At 37.8% G+C, this 19,623-nt stretch overlaps 1 protein-coding gene across 1 annotated transcript in view; it reads right to left on the bottom strand.

Annotated features, from left to right (window-relative positions):
- Window positions 1–2,938: 2,938 nt before the first annotated feature.
- Window positions 2,939–19,623, bottom strand: part of fstl4 (follistatin-like 4) — a gene marked incomplete at its 5' end in the record, with an annotated part of 69,566 nt that continues 52,881 nt past the window's right edge. Inside the window, 6 exon segments of the mRNA XM_037688259.1 lie at window positions 2,939–2,956; window positions 3,628–3,735; window positions 11,225–11,374; window positions 13,723–13,841; window positions 15,008–15,034; window positions 16,367–16,501. Coding sequence (XP_037544187.1) covers window positions 2,939–2,956; window positions 3,628–3,735; window positions 11,225–11,374; window positions 13,723–13,841; window positions 15,008–15,034; window positions 16,367–16,501 — 557 coding nt within the window.

Raw genomic sequence — 19,623 nt, 5'->3', positions numbered from 1 at the left:
GTTTGAACCAGGGACCTGCTTGCTGAGAGGCAACAGCTCTACCAGTTGCGCCACCGTGTATACAATTTAAACTAAAATCTCTGTGATTTTGCTCTCAAATCCACCTACATCACACACCATTCACCACATTGGGAACAGAATGGGATTTAGTGTCGTCTCCAGGGTCATCATGGCGTGTAAGGTGAGGAAACTATCGAGACAAATGTTCTTCTTCAGTCAGATTTGTTCACAAGTTCAAATAAGGTAAACACACTCTCATTGTTAATCAGTTTAAAGTAGAAATAATTGTGTGTGAAAACTAAATTCAGCTCATGGTGTAATTGTCAAACACATTTAAGCAGCTACAACTTGAAGTCACCGTCTTCTACTGTATGATGGAATTTGATCTATTGTATCACTTAACTGAGGTTTCCACTTTATGTTCAGCTTTCTTGTGGCTCTATCACAATATTTTCATCAGGCAGAAGTTTGGACTTTGGGCTTTTGCAACACATTGATTCATCTCTTTTCTTTCATTCTGCTCTAGATTTGCTGCTGTGCTCAGAATCAATGTCCTGCTACACAACCCAGTTAACACCAAGTTTTACATGCTGGTCTTGTAATTTAACCCTAGAATACACACGAGTTTTTATGATCAGCTTTATGACTGCTAGGTGCCCAGGTCCTCTACCTGTACAACAAACACATGATCTCCCCTCTTGCAGCTGTGTGCTTGACATTTTGTTCTGATTGGTTTTAAAGTTTGTTTAGCAGCAACTGAAGTCGTATCATATTCTTTTGATAGATAACCTTCCTTCTGAACAAGTGGTTATTTAAAGTTTTTCTGAGTTTACTGTTACGGGCTTTATATTTAACATGATAAATGAAACCTGCACAGTAGTACATGTTTATGTAGAAACTATTTATATAGAGGGACAGGTCCTCAAAATCGTCGATTCTTGATTTAGTAATTTTTTTAATTTTGAAAGGGGCACCACTTGCAGTTTGGTTCTAAACCGTTTTAAGCAATAAAACAGAAAATTTCAGTCTCAAATTTATGTATTCGAGTGAGTTCTTGTATCAAATTCAGATGTCATATATAAGAAAACGCATGCATTCAAAGTACAATTTTCTGAAGTTTATTATCGATGTTGGTAAATATAAGTGATCAAGAGTGATGAATACAACTGATCAATGACGATGGCTTGCTTGACAACAGGTTATGAAAGTAACTTGTAAATTTAATATGGTGTATTATGAGGTTCAAAAGCAGAGTAAATTATCATCTATAAGGTTAACTAAAAGGAAGTGTTTTGGCTAGATGTAATTAGTCAATTTAGGATAAAAAACAGTTTTAATACTGTATAATAATGATACCTTTAATTAATTTTACTTGGACTGAGCTGGCTGCTTTGTAGTTTATTTTCCTTTAAGTATTGCCTGGCCTGACCTTGGGGTGAACTGAACACACCTGCATGCTTCAAAGCAAAAAACACTCCAAAAATGTATATTAGGTTATTTTTAGCTAATAAAGTGCATTATGAATCCTGTATGTAGCAGCTACTCATTCTAAATATTCCTACATAAGTAGTGAGTGTGCGCACACACCGCTTCTTTATTATAGTCTTTAAAAATGGAATCTATTATTGTTTATCTTATGTTACAATGTGACAAGATAGGCGTGCCATTATGTCCTAATCTATAGCATCAGGAATGAAAGTATTGTTACAATTTACCATGACTGTATGCTTTTTACAGAAAGATCCAGACTGGATGGACAACTTCAAAGGCCTGACACATTGCCTCCATTTCCTTCTATAATGAATTGACGATCACACTCCCTTTGAAATTTACACAGAGTTATTGAACTTTCCTCAAACTCTGCTGCTTCTTGTCTCACACACTGAGATGAATTCACATTTACACACCACGAGTGCTCAAACAGAGAATGACACGCATACACATGTATGATCCGCTGAAGCAATGCTACGCCTCAGGTAGTGACAGGCTGCTCCTGAACAGGTCAATTACTTTCAGTCAAAACGATAATGACATTAGCGGAACATTTATTGGTGGCGGGAGCCATGCGGCCTTCAATCCATTATGTGACTTCCATGCAATTGCATTTTTGATAGATTCATGCCCTGCTCACTAATTATTCATTACCTCTGCATCCAGGAAAGAGGGGAAACTGATGAAATGAAAAGTACTAAACTGCATTTCCTGCAAAACTCTGTGCCATTGCAGCTTATAGAAGAGGAAAATGTTCGTGCTTTAAACATTCTTTAATCATTTTCTGCTTTATTGAAGATTATAGTACAACTAACGGCTATTAAACATGTCTAATATCCACTGCTCAAAGGGATGCATGATGTGACAGCTACAAAGAAGAAAATTATTCGAAGAAAGTGCAAAACAGAACAACAGGAAAATGTAAGCGCTCAAACTTGCAGCCTGTTTGGCCACACAAATTTGACCTTGTTGAAAAACCGTTAAAACCCACACACAGACGGCTGGTTTTCTTTTTTCATTAGTTTTTTTATCTTGTTTTCAGCCTATAGTGGCACCTTTGGATCCAACCATTTTGCAATCAAAGCATAATTATAAAACAAAACGAACAATAATTAATAAAAGATACTTTGAAATATCTTGTTGGGATATCTAGTCTGGTAATTCTTATAAAATCCCTACCACTCTAAACTAAAGCCAGTGCTGGCAAAACACTTATGTATTCAAGAGATTTTGAGATTGCAAAATCATTTAGTTCAAGACAACCATTCAAACAGAAAAATAATAAATCTGAATTTGTATTATAACTACACATTTACTGTAATAAACATCCCCAAACCACAAAGACTGAACACATCAATAGAGCCCTCCCACCGGTGGGGCTGAGTGGAACAATACATATGTTTGTGTCTGTTTCAGAGATTACAATGAGCTCCCTCGGTGGCTTTACTCACTGCAGCATCCCGCACTGTTACACAGACAAACAGAACACTAGAGTACTGGCTCTTTATAAACAGCATCACTCCTCTCCCACAAGTACCAGTCCTGGTCCCTTCCCTCTCTAACTCCTCAACCCTCTCTGCATCCTCACTCTCCTCCCTCATCTTGCCCAGTCCCCTGAGGTGGATTAAATACAACCACACCTGTGATCATTTCTCATTTGTGAAGTCTCCCAACATCAGTGGTCCAAAGGGACGCCAGGCGCAAGCTGAGAACAGTGCAGCTGTGAATTACTGTTTATCTGGCTTGTGCTTTAAAACATGCATAGTTAATATGTTCGAACACATCATACTTATGGCACATAAACAGAGATGTAGGCGCACAACTGAGCTCAAGTGTTCTCACTTAAACCGTCTGCAGCTTATATAAATTATTTTTCTCGGGAATCTAATCGCTCATCACTGTTCACACTGCAGAAGTGTAGGTTAGAGAGTATTTGATTCCCTAAGCTCAGTTTATGCAAAATAATCAGTCTGATTTAAATATGAGGCTGCTAAAGTGAAAAAAGTAAAATAAAAAAAAAGAGATCCTGGCATCAGATTATTTAAGATCTGGTTCATTTGAGTAGTTTTATAAGAATGAATTCAGTCACTTGTTTTTCTTTTCAGCCACTGGTGGAGATTTAAAATGACCACTTACCTGAAGTGTTGGGTGTGTTTTGTCCATATCTCCCCACGTTAATATCCACACCTGGTCATGTGACTTGTCATAGAGCATCTTCACTGGAAAAGGATCTGTTGCAACTGCCTGCAGGACAAAAAGAGTGCAGGAAAACAAAACACATTAGACTTTGCTCTTAATGTTGAATCAAATTAATCTAAAACAGATATAAACAGGAGCTATAGGTATGCAATATAGATAAAAAAAGATATGCAATTTGAGCTGAATTTGTTTGTACTATGTAGATGCCCTGCTTTCTAAAAGGTATATTCTTAAATTTACTGTTAACATTTTGACTTTGTTTTGGTGCTGGACAATTTTAAAGCAACATTTCTAATTTTTTATCTTCTACCACTTATCTGTAGTTGGGTATAAGATGCAACAGGTCCAGGATAGAAAAAACCCATACATCCCTCTGCCCAGGGACACCCTCCACCTCCACCTGGGGGACCCCCAAGGCTTTCCCAGGTCAGAGAAGATAACACGATCCTTCCAGCAAGTTCTGGGTCTGCCCCGGGGCCTCCTCTTAGAGGGATGTGGCCAGAAAGCCCAATCAGAAGTCCAAACTACCTTAACTGACTCATTTCAATGCAAAAGAGCAGAAATACCACTCAGCTCTCCCTGGATGACAGATTTCTAATTTTTAGTCATTTTGACGCTTTCTAAGATTGTATTTGCTGAATCAAACAGTGGCTCACTTCTTTGTTTTATCTGTTAGTGAAGACGGATAATTGCAAAATAATGCAGGCGTAATGATTGTATTTAATACTTCAGGAATCCAGGTCAGATTAGCCATCATTAAATCAGGATATACTATGCATGAACAGAAGATAATCTTTTTGCAGAAAATAATAAAACCCCCTGAAGGGCTAAAAGTCAACAGAGCTACACTTGCATCATGAAGACACTGGGATGCAAAGCAAAAATGATTCAGAACTGGACATGCATCATGTACTACGGCCTTCAGTTTTACTCTGTTGCTGTTGGAGAGGTTTTAATGATGGTGGTATCTGACACACAGCTGGAATCAAGGGCAGAGAACAGAAAGAATAGGCAATAATCTACAGACATGAAGGAGGAAGCTAGGAAAGGAGCGTGTGTGAAATAGGCAAGGCGGGGAATAAACTCAACCTTAGATCTGCTGCAACATCAACAACCAGGAATAACACAATCCATTACCCTGCTTCTGGCTGAGTGGATGGGGAGCTGCTGACACTCTCACCAGTGGAGCGAGACCACAAGCTCTGCTGTCAGTAATGGGAGGTGCAGCCCTCTGCTCTGCACCGGTCAGCCAAGTGTCAACTCAGCATGTGCCCATGTATGGTTTGAGGAGAAGGTGAATGGTGTGTGTGTGTGTGTGTGTGTGTTTCTGCATGATTGAAGAAAAGGTAAAGCTGAGGCCAGACCTTCAATGCTGCAACCTGGAAGCTAATGGAACTCCAAATTTCCAGAATAAGGAAATGTTGGAATTAGATTAAGGGAATATTTGTTTATGCATTAATTTGTACAAATAAATGTTGTGGCCAGAGTAAATCATCTCAAGCTTTTGCTTTGAAAATACATTATTTTCATGACTGCATGATGGAACTGTTGTTTAGCACTGCTCCCTCACAGCAAGGTGGTTGTAGGTGTGAAACTCAACTGGAGCCTTTCTGTGCAGTTTGGATGTGTGTGAAATTTATTTTTTTGGTTGTTCAAGGTTAATTGGAAGTTCTAAATTAAACCTAGGAGTGTGATGATCGTCAGCCTCTTTGTGGCCCTGTGAAGGACTGGAAACATGTCCAGGGTGTACTGAACCTCTCACCTATTAACCACTGGAGATTTGCTCCCTCTGAACCTGAACAGGGTCGTACAGCATAGAAAATTGATGGAGATGATTTTTTTAGAATATTAAACTTTAGAAGCCAACAAACTGCTTAACATCCCACTTTCTTTATCTCACTTAGCCTTTTTTTAAGTATCACAAATACCATGCTTGCCGCCGTACACGTCACACCGCCATATAAGTCGCATCAGTCCAAATGCATCTAATAAAGTGGAAAAAAAAAACTATGTCGCTTTACCGTATAAGTCGCATCTGTTATGCATCACCGGTGTTGTGCCAAAACTAGATTAGCTGCCAGATGGCGCCTACGGGAGCGCGCACGGGAGGACTTTAACAAAAATTTAACAAGCTTAACACTTGAAACAATTATTTGTTTGCTTAAGATTATAGCAAAGGTGTGTCTCAGTTGAACTTTTTCTTAATACATGCACTTTAATGGTCAAATCAGCTGCATTTCACCTGGGTGGCACAGCGAAATGCAGCTGATTTGACGTTTGCTCTAGGAGTTCTGGAGTGAGACAAAGGTGGCTTTGTATGGCAAGTCAGGTGTCTCGTTAATAGCCATTTTTACCTATTAATGAGACACTGGGCTTGCCATATTTCTCAAGCTCTCTCTAGTGGCTGATAATGGTAGTGTTCAATATTTTCCAGGTCAGAATGTATGAAAATGGTCAGCTGTTAGTCAAAAATTGTGCTATAAATATGGGGAAAAACAAATACATTGCTTTGCCATATAAGTCACAGGGCATGCTAATTTATGCAAAAAACTGACATATGGTGAAGCAATGAAATACTAAACATCACTCAGATGTTTTAACTTGTGGGACATTGCCTCAGCTGAACTAATAAGCTAAATAACGAGCAGACGTTTAATAAGCTTGCATCTTGCCACGAGTAAAGTAAAGAAAGAAACATAATTTTGGCAAAATTCAACAAAATCATTTTATTTTAGTTTTAAATATCTAACTAATAGATTATTTATACTTGTATTGTCTGCATATTTGAGGGTTTATCTATGAGCTTTACATTTTTGGCTGTTGCAGTCGAGGCTCTGTTTTAGGCTTTAACATGTATTTTGGGAAAGCAGAAAATTGAGAACACATTTATTTATTAAATGCACATGTTTTATCCTTTTCATGGTTGTGCGGGTCTGGAAGTTAAATCACCCACACTACATTTGAAGGTAAGCTGGAATATGTTGAATGTGTCTTCAGCCACGATGAAGGACCCACTCCTTTGTACAGCAGAGCTGCATGGATAACACTATCATTTCAAGCTTCTTTACCTTTATATCTCGCAGTGCATTTGGAACAGAAAATCAGAAAATAGCTTATAAAACAAATCTGAAACAGGAAAAATGACAGCAATTTAATATTAGCTGTGAACAATTCAAATCTTTTACTCACTGCCTTGAAAAAAACTAAAAAACTAAATGTAATACAATTTTCTACCAGATTTGGAGGCAATAACTATACTTTATATGTATCTTGGGGGAAAAAACACACTAAATCATACTTGACTTAGTGAGGGTAACTTGAGGTGAACAAACTCGGTGGTAAAGACCTGCAGATACACAATAAAACATACCAAGTAGAAAGATGTCAGAATAATGAATGCAGAGTTTGTGTCAGATGAGCTCCACCCGAGAATATTCAGTGCCAAACAGAAATAAAAATGCTAATGCACGGCACTGGGGATCCCTCTTATTCTTTAAGAAACCATCATATTTTTAAACCGCTTAAAAGGAAAAGTTGGGCTCCAAAGGAAAATCATAACAAAATCCTAAATAAAAACTTCACTTTATCACACCGATTTCTTTGGATCCTCCAGAGGAATCACTACAGGCAGTAAAACAGACGTTTTTGCCATCTGGATCTCTCCATTTGTCTGGTTCACCATTGTTTTTCCATTACAGTTTTCCTAGCACATGAGTGAAACCACATATTCAAGGTTGGATCTCTCTGCTGGGGAAAATAACAATGGTTCTACTGTTTGAAACTGAACAAAATAAAAGGCTGAACAAATTGCAATGAAAAAGGAATGATAATAAAAATTTGTTCAGCTTTTTTTGGATTTAATGGTTTGCATCAATATTTTCTATCTAAACTTTCATGGATATCTTCACACAGCATAAATGTGGTGGCATTTTATTCTGAAATGTAACAATAATATACGCTTGTGCACATTATATTTGTAAGTTTTTAACAAGCATTCTCAAAAAAACAGTCAGAATAATATTGGTATTTAATAAATGTAGAGATTTTCAACATGTATGGAAAATTTTGTGCAGCAGCTGTAATTTATTGTTAAAAAGTAGGTCTGTTTTGTTCATGCATGCTCCCTGTCAGTACAGCTGCCATCTTCTCCCTGCTTTTAAAAGCCACTTTTGAAAAGAAGTTACCAATGTTCTTTGTTGAAGAAGGGGATCTTTGAGATAACAGAGAAGGAGAAGAAAAGCAGAAAAGAAATGGAAGATGCATTAACCTTCTGCACTCTGAGGCCAGTGAGGGGGGGCAGGAGCCCAGTGAAAGGGCAATAAAGGATGAGAAAGTGGTTTTACAGTGTTTGATGGAGTAAAACAGGAAAGGGAGCAGCTGGTGGGTCAGAGAATGTCAAAGGTAATAATGCCACAGTTTGGGAAAACATCTTTCTGTACATATGTGCCAAAGCACTCTGCTTTTCAATCCATTATGTCTTAAACTTTTCTTTTAAGTTTAATTCTTAAGTTGGAAAAAAAAAACAATGATCACATTTTTAACTTTCGAATCAGTCTGATTTTACTTGAAACAAATGGAAAAGATATCACCAATATTATTACATATTACAAACCAAAATAGTGAATAGTTTTATTTATTTACAGATTTTTTTGTGTTACAGTTTAGTAATTACAGCAGTCCCTCGCTACTTTGTGGTTCATCTTTCGCGGACTCGTTTTTTTGCGATTTTTCAACGCAAGATTGTACACGACACACAATTGTCAACTTTAATATTACTCGTCATTCGAACGGTTTGGGATAAAAAGTTAATGTAAAAAAATACTTGCAGGCGCCACTATTTTGTAGTTTTCTTTCAATAAGCCTATACTGTAACACCAGTCAAAAGAACTACACTACCCAGAAGCCAAAAGTGCTTCCGGATGAAATGGAGGGAAAGGTTTGCAACGAAAAGTCAGTACTAACGATCTATCTATTAGGCTCACAGAACTGGCAGGAAAGTCGCAAATAATCCTGAAGCTTCCTGAAGCTCCATTATCCACGCACACATCAATAATTGAGGGATAACCCTCAATTATCCCCGAAACCCACCACCCTGTACAGGTGGTGGGATTTGTCACTGCAGGGTAGGTCTGCAGAACCAGAACTGAGCCTGACTGGAATTGAGCTTCTGATCTTCAGAGCTGGTGAGTAAAATTTTACAGTACTGTACATTTCAAATACATAGTCCCTCGCTACTTCGTTGTTTGTTCATCGCTGACTCGCTCTACCGCGGCTTTTCAAAATAACATTGGGCATGACACACAATTGGCTGATTGATGGGTGAGCGGCACGATCTGCAAGAAATTTTTATTTAAAATATATATATTTAATTATTTAGCACCTGCTGCACCTTTGTGCAGCCCACACTGCAGGATAAGCTTCCTGCTGCAGCTGATCAGCTGTTCTCCGTGCAGAGCGGAGAAGTGGGCGTGGCCAAGAACGCTTGCAGGTGCCAAAGAGCGGCAGAGGCAGGGAGCTGAAATCATGACATTCTGTGCTCCTTTAGAGCGTTTAGAAACATTGTTTAGAATATTGCAAGAGTGTGGGAGGGGTTTAAAACACCTTAATAAATATATATATATATATATATATATATATATATATATATATATATATATATATATATATATATACTAGAATAAACTACCACTTACTACTTGTACTACTATTCCTACTTTGTGGTTTTTCACTTATCGCAGGGTTTCAGGGTACGGATCTCCCGCGATAAACGAGGGACTACTGTACATATACAAAGTACGTATGTTGATAAAATGATGTAGGTTTAAGAGTTTAGGACATTGCAAGAGATTGGGAAGGGTTTATAAAGCCATATATATAGAAAAGAAACCCTAAATCAAACAGACATGTGCAAACATTAAAAGAAGTCAAACAGGGATGCAAAAGGGTATTAAAGAAACTAAATGTCACAGAAAATGTTTCCTCAAATGTACAAAGACTACATGAAGTGGCAGAAAATAAAGTGGCAGTAAAATTTATTGTGAATGACCAAAACGGAAAGTTAAAACAATTCAAGAGACTAGACAGACACAAAAATGAACACGAATAGAAGATGTCAGGATATATTTATATAACCGTGAAACAAAAATAGGAAATGCAGAATGTCAGCACGTTGCATCTGCACGGCTTCCACTCGTTCTGTGTCTATCTCAGTCTGGGAGTCAACCTTTTAGAAGGACGAGTGGAGGATCTTTTACACGCCTGTGTCCAGAGGCCTCTTGTTTCATAATCCCTCCATGCATTAAGTCCTATTTTCCTGCCTGGATAACAAGGTCATTTAACGGGTTTATAATGACATTTCTGCACTGCGACCTGCACAGTGGGCTGTGTCTCTTTTTCATCCTTTCTTTGCATCATTCTCTCTGCTCAGACTTTTAGCTCATATCCTCTCTCCTCTCCCACCTTCTCCTTGACTTGGGCCAATTTCCTTTCATCCTGCACCTTAGTATAAATGATGCTGACCCTGGGAAGGACTCTGAGGGATTCAGTCTCTAAACAGCCGTTACAGGCAAGATAAATGGCAAGGCAGCCAGCACCCACCTGGGCACCATATTGTTTCGAACGCTTCAGGTACTTTTGATTTATTTTTCCCTTGCAGACGTCCTTTTAGATGAGATGTATATTCTCAATGTACCTGTTGTTGACTTTTTGTTCTAACTTTGAATAAGAATAATTTCAATACCGTCTCTGTCACTATTTTTTTAAAACTAAACTATTGTTGAACTAAACTCAACTTATAAACCTTTCACTGCAAATGAGCAATTCAATAGCAGTTTTCAAAAACTGACAACAGTTTTTTTTTTTTTTTTTATGACAGTGAATGTGAACAAGTCATTCTAATAAAATGAATCACGCCTGGAGTTTATTGGCTATTATCTGCAAATAACTCCAGATCTAAATACACAAACCTAAGATTAAGTTAAAGGCAGTTTTATGTACTAGGACAACATAGTTGTAGCATTCAGTTTCAAGAGGGTATAAATAATAGGACAGTAATGGCTCTGGAAGTTTAATTCAAAGGATGTGCCAAGGAGTATTAAAATAGTCTTCTCAGCCAAAACTTATTTAATGAATATTCCAAAGGACAGCATAAATGACAATAAATTATATGGTATTTTATTTCTAACTGTCATGTATTCATCTTCTGTATGTAATATTGTATATTGAACCAATCAGGTGGACTCTGTCTGAGAATCTTTCACGACTTAGATGAAAGTGGCTGAGATGTTAAAATGTGCAAAGTATCCCAATGATAACATAAAAAAAGTGAAATATGTAATTATTTGTTCCTTGTAAGTCTTATAATTATTCAACTTGTAGATATTTTCCTTCAATAGCAAATCACTACTTTCAGCTTCCCCATAATGCAAAGTTAGAAGCTTATATGAACACTGCAAATGTAGTTACTAACTTCTAGTTGAAGTTCTGAAATGCTTGCTGTGTTAAACAGATGCACCTCTCAACCTTTTCCACCCACCTGAACCACCTTTTGGGCTTGAATATCGATGACCAGGAGTCGGCTCTGTAGAGGCTGCGTCACGTAGATGTACTTATCTCTGACGTTGACTGCAGAAGACCACACGCAGTGCTGAGGTGAAATCCCCTCGCCTTTAGGGCACATCTCCTCCTGAGAGAAGCCAAAGACAGAAAATAGGAGGATGGAAGAATGAAAAGCATTGCAAAGAGACAAAACGGTTGAAAATATTTAGTTGAGATGATTAATCTATACAGAATATGCTTTTTCCACTCAGAGTTTGCGAGTCGACTTACTATACCCTCAGTAATGAACAGATTTACAATTCTGCCTCTAGTTCAAATAATATAACACCTCTGCTGGCGCTGCTGCACAATGCCTTTGCTGACAAGGCACTTAGCCACACACCTGCACTTGCTCTTTGTACATGCACACCTTTAGTTTTCTTCTGAGGCTCTGCTATTCACACAATACAACCCCCAGTCTCTAAACCTGACCTCCAACATAATGAAAAACCCAACCTTAATGTAATTCTAACGTTAACCCCGTAACCAACTTTTGACCTTCAAGCCCACCCTTTAAACTTGTGGGTTTTGGTGTTTTATTGCAAACAAAGCCTCCAGACTCGATAACTGTAGTGGACTTCACAAACACAGAAAAACTTGACCGCACGCATAGATTGGTGAGGCAGAGAGAACGTGGACACACTTGAAGCACAAAGTGAAGAAACTGCTGTTTATAGCAGGAACTGACTAACACGTGGCTTATTGAGTTGGTATTGATCTCTAATACAATTACACCCGCTTGTAAAAACCCAAATCCCACAGGAACAAGAAACTTTTAGCATCTAAAGCTTCTTACTCTGGGAGATGGATGTTATCCACTGGATTAAAACCCCCAAGGCCTTTGGTATAGACTCTATTGTACTGTATTGTACTTAGCTGTTGACTAATGGACACAGGTAATCCCATTACATTTAGTGAGTTGAGGAGTCACACTGTGACATCAGGAGAGAAGTGGAGGATGAGAATCTGCTCTAAACGGAAATTCTTACCTGTACCATATACAAATGAAGATATTTGGTGAGGAATGTGAAGGCTGGTAGACCTGTGTTCAGCAAAGTGAGCTTTAGTAGACACAGTTCCAAGATTTTACCAAATATGAGTTCTCTAGAAACTACAAGTTATCTTGTTTTTTTTGCATTATGATGCAACAATAACATCACAATGACATAATGTTCAATTCAGTTTCGGTTCATTTCAATTAATATAGCATCAAGAGGCAAGCGATCTCTTCCTCCTCGTCCGTTGCCGCCATGACTGAAATTGTGAGAAATTGTCCCGAGCTAATTAAAATCAGGTCCAGTGTGGCTGTGGGAGGGTCTGGAGATTTCCCAGTGGGCTGGTCTGATGTGTGGGCTGCAGGGCCAGCGCCCCCTGTGATTTTTATTTTTTAGAACATTTTATTAGCAACATATAAACACAGAACACCGCTGTCGCTTGCTGCCAACTATGTTTTTTTTTTTTTTTTGTGACCTGTCAATCAGTCCAGTAAGCATATCAGCAAATGACCAATCTGTGAACTCAATTTGTCCCGAAGGTAAACGCCCCTTGCCTGCGAAGCTGTGCAGCAGCCCGTCAAGGTGTACGTTCGAGTATAAAGTCAACTGTCTGCAGACATTGAGTGTAGTGTCTGCGCGGCTCACAAAACGCCCGAGTCTGTGGGAGCCATAAGCCTATAGCAGCATAACAAGCCAACCCTAACTAAAGGATTTATCAAAAAAGGAAAGTCTTAAGCCCAGTTTTAAAACTGTATATGTGTCAGCCTCACAGACAGAAACTGGAAGTTGGTTACACAAGAGAGGAGCCTGATAACTGAAAGATTGTCCTCCCATTCTGCTTTTGGAAACTCTAGGAACCACAAGTAAACTTGCAGTCTGAGAGGGAAGAGCTCTGTTGTAAAAATATGGAACAATAAGATCTCAAATATAAGATGGAGCTAGGTTATTGAGGGCTTTGTAGGTTAGAAGTAAGACTTTGAATTATATTCTGAATTTGACAGGAAACCAATGGAGAGAAGCTAAAACTTGGTCTGGCAGCAGCATTTTTGGATCAACTGATGACTTTTTAAATAAGTTTTTGGACACCCAGATAACAAACCATTGTAATAGTCCAGTCTAGAAGTAACAAATGCATGAACCAACTTTTCTGCATCATTTTTTTAGATGAGATGTTATCTAATTTTAGCAATATTACACATGTGGAACAAGGAGGTTCTGGTAACATTTTTAATGTGGGGGATAAAAGACATGTCTTGACCAAAATAACACCAAGATTTTTAACATTAGAGCTGGAGGCCAGATTAATGCCATAACGTTGGTGTGTTTTACCTCATGCAAAATTAGATTTAAAAAATGATCTATATCAGCAGTATCCTGAAACCTACTTTACATTTTCTCTCTTTGTATTGAATGTGTTCCTCCATCACCCGCTTGTACTTACATAGGTTGCAACAATCCTCTCTGTCCTCTTCATGTGTCTGCGTATTTCACATTCACTGGGCTGGAGAACGGTGATGCCCTCGTCAGAAAAGGCATAGAACATGTTTCCCACACTCAACCCTTGAAGACAAGAGAAACGCTGTCACGGAAAGAACAAAAAACAAACTGAAAACGGCACTAAATGCCACTCTCGTTTTATCCGACATTTGTGATGGACATTTCAATTTCAGTCCCTGCTGGAAGGGGCACACAGTGGCTCCTGTTAGCAAGCTCTCATGTTAGTGAGGATGGGCAGTGTGCAGCTGCCAGAAGCTTTGACAACGCCAACAAAGGGCCCTGTCAACGACGTGTCCAAAACTTACTGTAACAAGTGGAATCAAATTCTGTTGGTACTTCCTGTCTTTCTGTTGTAAATAGATAAAGTGACTTCACTTAATGCATCACGTGACCAAAAAGAAGCCTTTGTTTTTGCATAAACATTCAGAAAATGCATTCACAGACAATAACTGTGGGTGTGATTGATCTGTCAGGGTCTAAAGGCTTTAATCTTGCAATATAACATCATCCGACAGCATCTCAGTGAGTGTTGCTCAGCAGCCTGAAACTTACTGTGAAGTAAAAATGATAAATACCCAAGCATGCACATAACACTAAAACATTTATGCATGCAGATTTAACAAGTGATGTCTTTTCTGTTTATTTGGTGTAGCTGTTCCTAAGAGCCTCTAAACAGAAATAAATACTCCAAATGCTTTCACAGGTTTCTCTATTACTTTGGCTCATTTAACGCTGCCTTAAACTTACAATGGGGGTAATTTATCAAAAAGAGATTACATTTCTATTTCCTTCTAAATTGCAGTGGATTTCCCGACGTGTTGGTACTTTAGTAAAACTGTTGGTTTGAAAAAAAAATGGCAACATAAAGAAAGGATGATTTGTTCTCCACCTAAAACCACCAATTTGTTTTTATTGGTAGCCACAGCGCTGAGTCTGTAGTTTTTGATATGACTTCAAAACAAAAGACTGCATTCCTCTGACTGTTTTTACACTTTGTTATCTAACATAAAAAAAACGCACTTTCATGGATTATTTTTGAGCAAAACAAGAGAAGGGAAGTACTCAAAAGATTTTTTTTTTTTGCTGGAAAAAGTGTGGCTGGTTTACACAGCAACCATCTTGGAACAGTAAATATTCAGGTGATGACAGTCGAGGTTACAAAACACGCTGCCACAACTTAAAATTGTGATTGAAATTGAAACAATTTAAATTGTTTTAAATGTACTTACCTTCTTCTCTCCAAAGAATATTTGCGACTGCAGAGTCAGACGATGAGCAGCGGAGAAGAAAAAGTGGAGAAAAACATTAAATACTTTTCGTTAACAAATATTATATGTCATGGTTATTCAACTAAGTTTCCCAGTGGGCCACAGTTACTAAAAACCAAAAGCTTAGGGAACAGACATCCAGCAACTCGTCATTATATAAATTTAGTTTATAATAAAAAGCCTACTTATATTTTCAGTAAAGTCATTGACAGTTGTTTTGTGTTGATCACCTGTATAGCAGGAAAAACTGATGGAAATATAGGTAATTTCAGATGTTTTAAATGTTTCAATATTTATTCTGATTTAAAATTAGTCGTATTTTAAATGATCTCATTGGTGGGCCGGACTGAACTCACCGTTGGTCCATATTTGGCCCACGAACCATCAGTTGAATAACCCAGCTACAAGCTATAACTTCAATAACTTCAAACTTTCTCCCCTGTTCCTGACAAGCCTCTATATTTTAAATCATCATCTGGAGGAGCAACAAGGCATCTTGTGTTTGTTTTTAATCAAATTGAAATACTTATAGGTGATGCTCATTATCTCCTTGAAATGAGGCAATGTTCTGAATAAAATGTGAAATCATGTTGAATAAAAAGCTGCATAATGAGATTTCACTGAGATCACTACAGACAAGTGGAAAGTTTATGCAACTAAACACTGAGCATGTACTCACGCTTCTGTTTTTAGATATGTTAGAAATGTCTAAATAAATTAAACCTTTACCAGCTTTCAGAAAATTATTCTGACTTGCATCTTGTTTGCCTCATTTAATTCCAACCCAGATCTTAATGTCTTATACTATGTGGGCATTAAAAAAAAGAAAAAAAACTCAAGTTATGTTTACTGAAAGCTTTTTGTCAGCTCCTGAGAATAATAATCATAAAACAAACTAAGGGCCAGTGCTTGAGTTTTTAATGTTGTACATTCACTTTAACCTGATAATAATTTTGAATTAATTATTTGTGAGCATGGTACGCAAGAGGATTAGAGCCACGGTGCAAAAAAATATATATATTTTTTTTCACCAATTCTAAGAATAAAAAAGTCAGAATTACCATTATGAATCTGACTTTAATCTCAGAATTCAGACATTTTTTCTCAGAATTAAGGAAGAAAAAATTGCACCGTGGTCCTAATCCTCTTTGCTAGCATGGGGCTAGTTATATTTTATTTTTAATTTGTGTCCTGCAGCCATTTTTTTTTGGGCTATCCAGATATAATATGCACATTTGTTAAGCTATTGTATCCATGATTTTTCCTTTCATATTATTATTTGTACTGTTAAAAAATAAAATTTGGCAATGTAAAACTTACGGGTCTTCTTGGCTGAGTCTTCAACAAATAGAGAGGAGATGTCCTCGTCCACTCCAACCTCGTTCTTAGCGATGCAGGTGTAGGCTCCAGTGTCCTCGTAGCGAACACTAGCTATAAACAGCTCGCTACCATTAGCTGCAAGAGAGCAAACGGTGAGGAGACACAAATGATGTGCTCTGATGAACAATTTTAACATTTTGTTGATCACCTTTTAGACTGAATTTCAGCTCAGAGCGGCTGAGAAAGATCAAAAACCAAAGAACATCCAAAGATCTCGAGCAGATAAATACATAAAGACGTAGAACTACGCACAAATATTAAGTTTAATAAATACTAAATTGTTCCTAAAGGTAAGAACTATAACCATATGAGACAAGGGTTCAAGATGAAGCAGACAGGATGAGTTTTATTAAATTTCAACAAACTGTTTCAAATTTTTAGGTTCACATTATTAGATGTGTATTTGCTGAAAACCTTATTTACAAACATGCTGCTTCTTTTGTTCTATATATTCACACTGAACACTATAAAAGAAATTACAAAACAGTTTTTTTTAAACGTGTCTTTTTAAATTATTTATTTTTTTATCCCAAATTAGAATGTACACCTGCACCGATGCTCCTGTGTTGGTTCGTGTCTCATTCTTGTCCTCTAACCAACATTAGCTGAGGTGGACGGCTGCCCGTCCTGAGCCTGGCTCTGCTGAAGGTTTATTTCTGTTAAAACTGAGTTGTTTCTTTCCACTGTCACCAAACTGCTGCTCAAAATGGAGTGAAGTTTCAACACAATCTGCTGGTTTCCTTAGAAAAAGTTTACTAATCGACATTTTATAATGTATGAGAATGCTTTTTGTGCAGTGACCTGACATGAACTTTGTTGAGATGTGTTGCTGTATCAATAAACAGAAGTTAAATTTGTGTTACAAAGCTTCTTTAAGATTTGGTGTGTTTAAATTACAGAACAACAATTCTACATAAAGTCATCTAAAATATACAAAAAAAAAACAGAATAAACCCATTTTCAAACTACAGTTTTTATCCCCACCCCATGCGCCACAAGACAGCATTGTTCTTGTTGTTGCAGGTGATGTTGATCATGTTTCAAAGAAGAAAAGAGATCATCAAAGGAGAGGTCGTTGATGGTCACAGCATCCCTCGGCTCAGTGATGGCCGATACGGCAGCACTCTGATCCATCCTGTAGCTCCACATGAATCACAGGAGCCACAGTGGAGCTCTCACAAGTCAGGCTGTCTAAACAACATTAAAGACACCTTTAGTTTGTAGCTCCTGTTCCATGAAACGAACCATAGCAACAATGAACCCTTGCAGCATCAAACACTCACCCTATAATTTTTAAACTTTTATATTTAAGTAGAAATACATATTTCAAACAGTTCCATAACACTTATTTTTAAAAAAAGAAAGAAAATTAAATGCTACACTCTGGTTTTACATTAATGATTACCTCAGTCATTCATTTTATTATCTACTGGGTTAGAAGTTAACATAACTGAATATATATATATGTATTTTTTTCATTTAGCCTTTATTTATCCAGGTTAGTCTCATTGAGCCACGAGAACTCATTTTCAAGAGAGACCTGTTTAGGGAACACATGGTGGGGTTAAGGGCCTTGCTCATGGGCCCAGAGTGGGGCGAATGAGGGTGGGGGCAAGTGTGGGTGTTTCCCCTACCCCACCCACAATTTTGATGTCGGGGCCGGGGCGTGAACCGGCGATCTTTGGATCACAAGCCCACCTCTCTAACCTTTGTGGGGGAGTGGTGGCGTATTTACTCCTACATATTTATGATGTGTACAATCATTTGCTTAACTTAAAGAGGAAAAATCCTGCCTTAAAATAGTATATCCCACAATAACACATTAATTACTTTGTATTCTTTTGGCTTTACCCTCTTCAGGGGTCTCCATAGCGAGTCGTCCTCCTCCATCTCACTCTGTCCTCACTCCAACTACCTCCATGTCCTCTCTAACTGCATACCTAGATCTTCTCTTTGTCTTTTTCCTGGCAGCTTTATTTCTAACATCCTTCTAGCAATATACCCACTGTCTCTCCTCTGGACTTGTCCAAACCATCTCAGTCTGGTCTCTCTAACTTTATCTCCCAGTTGTTCAACCTGTGCTGTACCTCTGATGATATCATACTTAATCTTTTCCATCCTTGTCACTCCTAAGGAGAACCTCAACATCTTTATTTCTGCTACGTCCAGTTCTTTTTCCTGTCTTATTGTCAATGCCACTGTCTCCAGCCCATAGAACATAGCTGGTCTCACAACTGTCTTGTAAACTTTTTGATCTTTGCCGACACTCTTTTGTCACACATCACTCCTGAAACTTTTCTCCATCCTGTCTGGACTCTCTTCTCCACCTTTTTAACATGATCCCCATTTTCCTGGACAGTGGACCCCAAGTACTTGAAGTCCTGCACCTTTGTGACCTCTGCTCCTTGTAGCCTCACTGTTCCACCTCCTCCCTCTCATTCACACACATGTACTCTGTTTTACTATGACTGACTTCCATTCCTCTTCTTTCAAGTGCATACCTCCACCTCTCTTGGTTTTTTTTTCATCCATTCAACCTTTATTAATAAAGGTTAGTTTCATTGAGCCACGAGGACTCATTTACAAGAGACACCTGTTCCAGACAGAACATATAAAGTACAGACAACAGTAACAATATACAATAATAAACTACAGTAAACATGCAGTTAAAATAAAAGAGTTCTCTTCCACATGTTCTCTGTTCTCACCACAGATCATGTCATCTGCAAACACATTAACTAATTGGTTACTAATTAACACGTTAATTACTTCCAAAATTATTATTATTATGATTGGATTGTTTAACATGAAATGAAACGCCACGTAATTAATGGCCAATTAAATCAGTGTTCATATCTACATTTTTGTTTGTAGATTTTTGTAAAGAAAATCCCTTTTAGTTTAAATAAATTAAATATACTACATATATGCTCGCATGGATATAAAGTATACCCCCACCCCAAAAGAAAAAAAAAAGTTGTTTATTTCCCACCCCATGAAGATTTTCAGCTCCATTTTTACTGGTTTTGTTCCAGTCCTTAAATTATCTGCTTTGGTTCATTCTGAGAAAGGTAGAAAAAAAAGGTTGGATGCAATACAAAGATGATCAGAAGTGACAATGTAATAAAATAATTTAGATTATGATTATGTGTGTAGGTGATGCAACTACCCTAAGTGCTCACATATTGCGACTGTAA

This window comes from Nematolebias whitei, chromosome 14 (genome assembly GCF_014905685.2).
Source record: "Nematolebias whitei isolate Nwh7 chromosome 14, NemWhi1, whole genome shotgun sequence".
NCBI classification, from domain to species: Eukaryota; Metazoa; Chordata; class Actinopteri; order Cyprinodontiformes; family Rivulidae; genus Nematolebias; species Nematolebias whitei.
Note: the sequence above shows the minus strand (reverse complement) of the source record. Positions and strands in the feature narration are given on the sequence as shown.